Source organism: Microtus ochrogaster, linkage group LG4 (genome assembly GCF_000317375.1).
Source record: "Microtus ochrogaster isolate Prairie Vole_2 linkage group LG4, MicOch1.0, whole genome shotgun sequence".
In the NCBI taxonomy this organism is placed as follows: Eukaryota; Metazoa; Chordata; class Mammalia; order Rodentia; family Cricetidae; genus Microtus; species Microtus ochrogaster.
The window spans coordinates 24,933,051-24,937,361 of NC_022030.1; the positions used below are offsets into that span (position 1 = coordinate 24,933,051).

Sequence of the window (4,311 nt, forward strand, 5' to 3'; positions counted from 1 at the left end):
TAGGTAGGTAGATAAGATGGTAGACAGACAGACAGATGATACATAGCTAATATACCTAACTATGTTCCTTTGAAACACAGAAACACATATGGAAAAGTTATTTTTTAGATATGGAATAACTTCTTTTCTAAATCACTTGGGGCACGGGTTCCTCAGGAACCAACAGTGAGGTAGTCAGTGACCTCCACACAGCCTTTCAGCAACAACACTTCAGAGGTGGAAGTCAGAGTCACCCACGGTCACTGGGGCGGAAGCTCAACAACAGCCAGGACACACAACCAGTCAGACCTTTCCAAATGTCTGCATGAAACTCAACTTTTCTTTCTTCACCACACATGCCCTCAGGCAAATATTAAAAATAACTCAGTGGGAAAATAGTGCACACCTTTAATCCTGATACTCAGGGGCAGACACAGGCAGATTTCTGTGAGTTCAAGGCCAGCCTGGTCCACAGAGTGAGTTCCAGGACAGGCTCCAAAACTACACTGATAAACCCTGTCTTAAAACAAACAAGCAAACAGATCAGGAGGAGCACAAATAAACAGCTTGATGATAATGATGGGACTCAAAAAGGTGGAAAAACATGAACAAATCAAACCCAAACCCAGTCAATAGCAAGAATTAATAAAATAAATCAGAGGAGAAACCTGAGACACAGAAAGAAATAGAAGAAAACAAAGAATCAATCTAAGAGCTGGTTCCCTGAGAAGATAAACAAAGTTGACAAATCCTTGACCCAACTAACCAAAAGAAAGAAAGGACCCAAATTAACAGTCAGAAATGAACAAGGAATTACAATAGACATTACAATAGACAACAAAGAAATTCAGAATAGTATATGGGACTAGTTTAAAGACCTGAACTCTATTAAGTTGGAAAACCTAAAAGAAATGGATGATTTTTTTCCTATGGCTAGTGAAACCACCAAATTTAAACCAAGAAGTTAACAACATAAACAAATCCCCAATAAATGAACAAATTGAAACAGCCTTCCAGCTTAAAAAAAAAAAAAAGTCCAAGGCCAGATGGATTTACATCATACTATTAACTACCTTTTAAAAAAACCTATAATACATGTAACCTTGTATATAAATATACATAAATAATTTTAATGAACTTATCTCATTGAGGTTAATAGTGCTAACCTTCCAAGAGCCAAAGACCACCTAATTAAAATCCCAATATGAGTCAGAAAAAGCCCTTGTTGACGAGGGCTGTCCATGAGACTCCCCAAAACATACAGGCCTATACTACTGCCCTTGGCTGTCCCCAAGGCAGAAGATCAGTCCCTGATACAGAAGACTATGTCCTTCTAAAACAAGGCCAGAGCTCCCTATACTGGAACTAACCTGAAAGACACTTCCCTGAACTAGCTTTCAATAGTACCAGAAATGCATGCAAGCTTCCAAAGGAAGGAGGCAAACAACAGTCCCACCCAGTTATAATGTCTATGAATTACATCAGTGACCAGCATGGTACAACCCTTAGGGTTCAGTAGCGGCATGCATCCCTTAGCGGCATCCAACATCTTTCTAATTGGACTTAGGTCACACTCAGCAAGAGGAAGACCATGTCTGGTACTGGAAAACTAGCTAACTAGTCAGTACTAGTGAAACCACAGTAATTGGAGGAGAAGCTATACTCACTACTTTATACTAAACCTGCGTAACTTCTAACAACAATCTAAACACTTGTCCTTACACTCCCAGGTGAGTTTAGTCTTCACTCTTCATTAAAGAAACTTAACTTGCAACAGACAGTGATTAATACAGAAAACCACAACCAATCAAAACGCAGAGTTGTGGGGCACAGTCCCTTTGGATACAGCTACAAAACAGTCCTGAGGCTCAGGGAATATTGTGGAAGAAGGGGTAAAAAGATTACAAGAGCCAGAAGACCAGAAAGTTTGCTATGAGATTGTGCTTTCAACTCATAAGTTACATCCACAAACTCTAAGCACCCTGACTGCCCAAACGAGGTATGAACGAGGAGGGCACCAGTGGACATGCAAAAGTGGGTAGGGAAAAAGCCAAGGGGCCTCAAAACCCTAAGCGAAGAGCTACACACCAAGGAATGCTGAGAGCGAGACAAATAGTCTTCCCAAGGAAGAGCATACGAACTGGTTACTCAATACTAAATGTCAGCTCTGAAAACATACATAAGAGTAAAACTATATAGACTATGCAGGTTACATTTAGAAAATATGTATAATATATGCATACAATAACAACAAAAAATGAGGATATTCATTTGAAAGAGAGCAAGCAGGGTATATGGGAGAGTCTGGAAGAAGGAAGGGAAAGGGAGAAATGTTTCAATTATATATAAAAAACGAAGTAATAAGATAAATTAGGATGTTCCTATTTAGTGGGTGCTGTGAAGGTATAAACCTTCCATGAAGCCTAAACCCAGTCTCCTTCCAGATAAAGCTGTATAAAATTTGCTCCCATTTGTCTGCTTACAGGAAGGCTAAGGTTTCCCTGGTAGGAGAGGATCAAGGCCAGTTCAAGGCAGTTTCTTATAAGACACAGAGACAAGAGAGAAGGATGGAACACTAGCTGTGTGAGACACACAACTGCACAAGTTCTAAGGCATGCTCAACTCCCTGAGAAAACAGTGCTTTCCCATGAGACCTAAGGGAAAGCATGAGCTGCCGCAATACTAAACGCTGTATCTATTTGTTTCTGTTGGTCATAGAAGTAACTCTGTGGTTTTCTAAACATGAACTGACATCAATGTTTATAAGAATCTTGACACAACTACAATGTAAAATAATTGTCCTATAGCAAAAACTACCTTTTACAGTCCGATGTACAAGGCCTGAGCTATAAATAACACCCACTGTGGTGCGGTGCTTTGAATGAGAATTGCCGCATAGGCTCCTATGTTTGAACACTTGGTCCCAGTTGGTAGAACTTCTTGGGAAGGATTAGGAGGTGTGGCTTTCTTGGAAGGGTTGTGGTGGTGGTGTTGTAAGAGTTATTCCTAGTGGTGAATTTAAGGTTTCAAATGCCAGTGCCATTCCAGTTGGCTTCCGGTTTCATGGTTATGTCTCAAGATGTAAATTCTCAGCTACTGTTCCAGGACCATGTCAGCCTGCCTGATGGCATGTTCCCTGACACACACATTGCCATGATGATCATAGATTCTAACCCTCTGGAACCATGAGCCTCAACAAGCATTTTCTTTTATAAGTAGGCTTGGTCTTGGTCTCTCTCGATAGCAGTAGAAAAATGACTAAGATACCCACACTGGTATAAGCTCAGAACCATACAGCTCAGTCAAATGCAATCTTTTGCTTTCATCAAATACTATGCACCCCATTTCTGTCTCCAAAATACTACATACCCCAATTCTGTCTCCAAAAGAATTCCAGAGTTTTTTGCAAAGAGAAGTGTTTTTTCACGGCATAATGGATTCTCTGGACGAGCATGTGGGAAAATCCAGAACGTTTTAGAAGATAAGCCATTGTTGGTGAATGTCCAAAAGGATCTATGGCCCAACCTGATCGAGGTTTCACTCCTGTTGATAAAGAAAAGAAGTGTTAGTTTTGTTTTGTTTTGAAGGTAAGTTAAATAAAAAGAAGTTACAATATGTTAAGACTCATCATAGCTTCGCAGACTCCTGGGCTTGAAGAGAAAGGAAACAGTCACCACACCACCTCACAGCTATGATTAAGTGACTGCCAACCACTGGAGGTAGACCAACACTCAGTCTGTCATGGAGGATTAGACAACCCAGAGACCGGATGATCTGTCACTTCAAGTTACCCGTCAAATCTCAACAGCCTGCCATTAACACCCTTAAACAGCCCAACATCATCGTGCCACACAAGGCAGACCTGATTGAAATAACTGCCTCCCACGCTCCACTGAGTCTCAATGCATCCTGACGCTCTTCCTTTCTCTCTACCTACAATGAGGTCAATGGAAGGCTTTAAACATGGCTCAGAGCAGTTACAAGAGCCATCAGCTAAAATGTGCTTCTGCTTCACAGAGGACAAAAAGGGTGACAAAAATAAAGGCACAGGTTAGAGTTAATGAGACAAGAACATTCATCTAGCACTATAAAATCTGATCACTCGGTTAGTCAAGCCTCTCAAAGACGTCTTCTACACACAGTATAAAACTTGGCAAAACTGCTATGAGCATAGTTGAACAAATGCCCTTGTCATATGATCGGGCATCTCTTGGGTATATTCCCAAGAGTGGTATTACTGGGTCCAGGGGTAGGTTGATCCCAAATTTCCTGAGAAACCGCCACACTGCTTTCCAGAGTGGTTGCACAAGTTTGCATTCCCACCAGCAATGG

At 41.0% G+C, this 4,311-nt stretch overlaps 1 protein-coding gene across 1 annotated transcript in view; it reads right to left on the minus strand.

The window, feature by feature from the left end:
• Positions 1–4,311, minus strand: part of Man2a1 (mannosidase alpha class 2A member 1) — a 170,514-nt gene that overhangs the window by 99,277 nt on the left and 66,926 nt on the right. Inside the window, exon 6 of the mRNA XM_005361333.2 lies at positions 3,349–3,522. Within this exon, the coding sequence (XP_005361390.1) occupies positions 3,349–3,522 (174 nt within the window). The remainder of the gene's footprint in view (positions 1–3,348; positions 3,523–4,311) is intronic.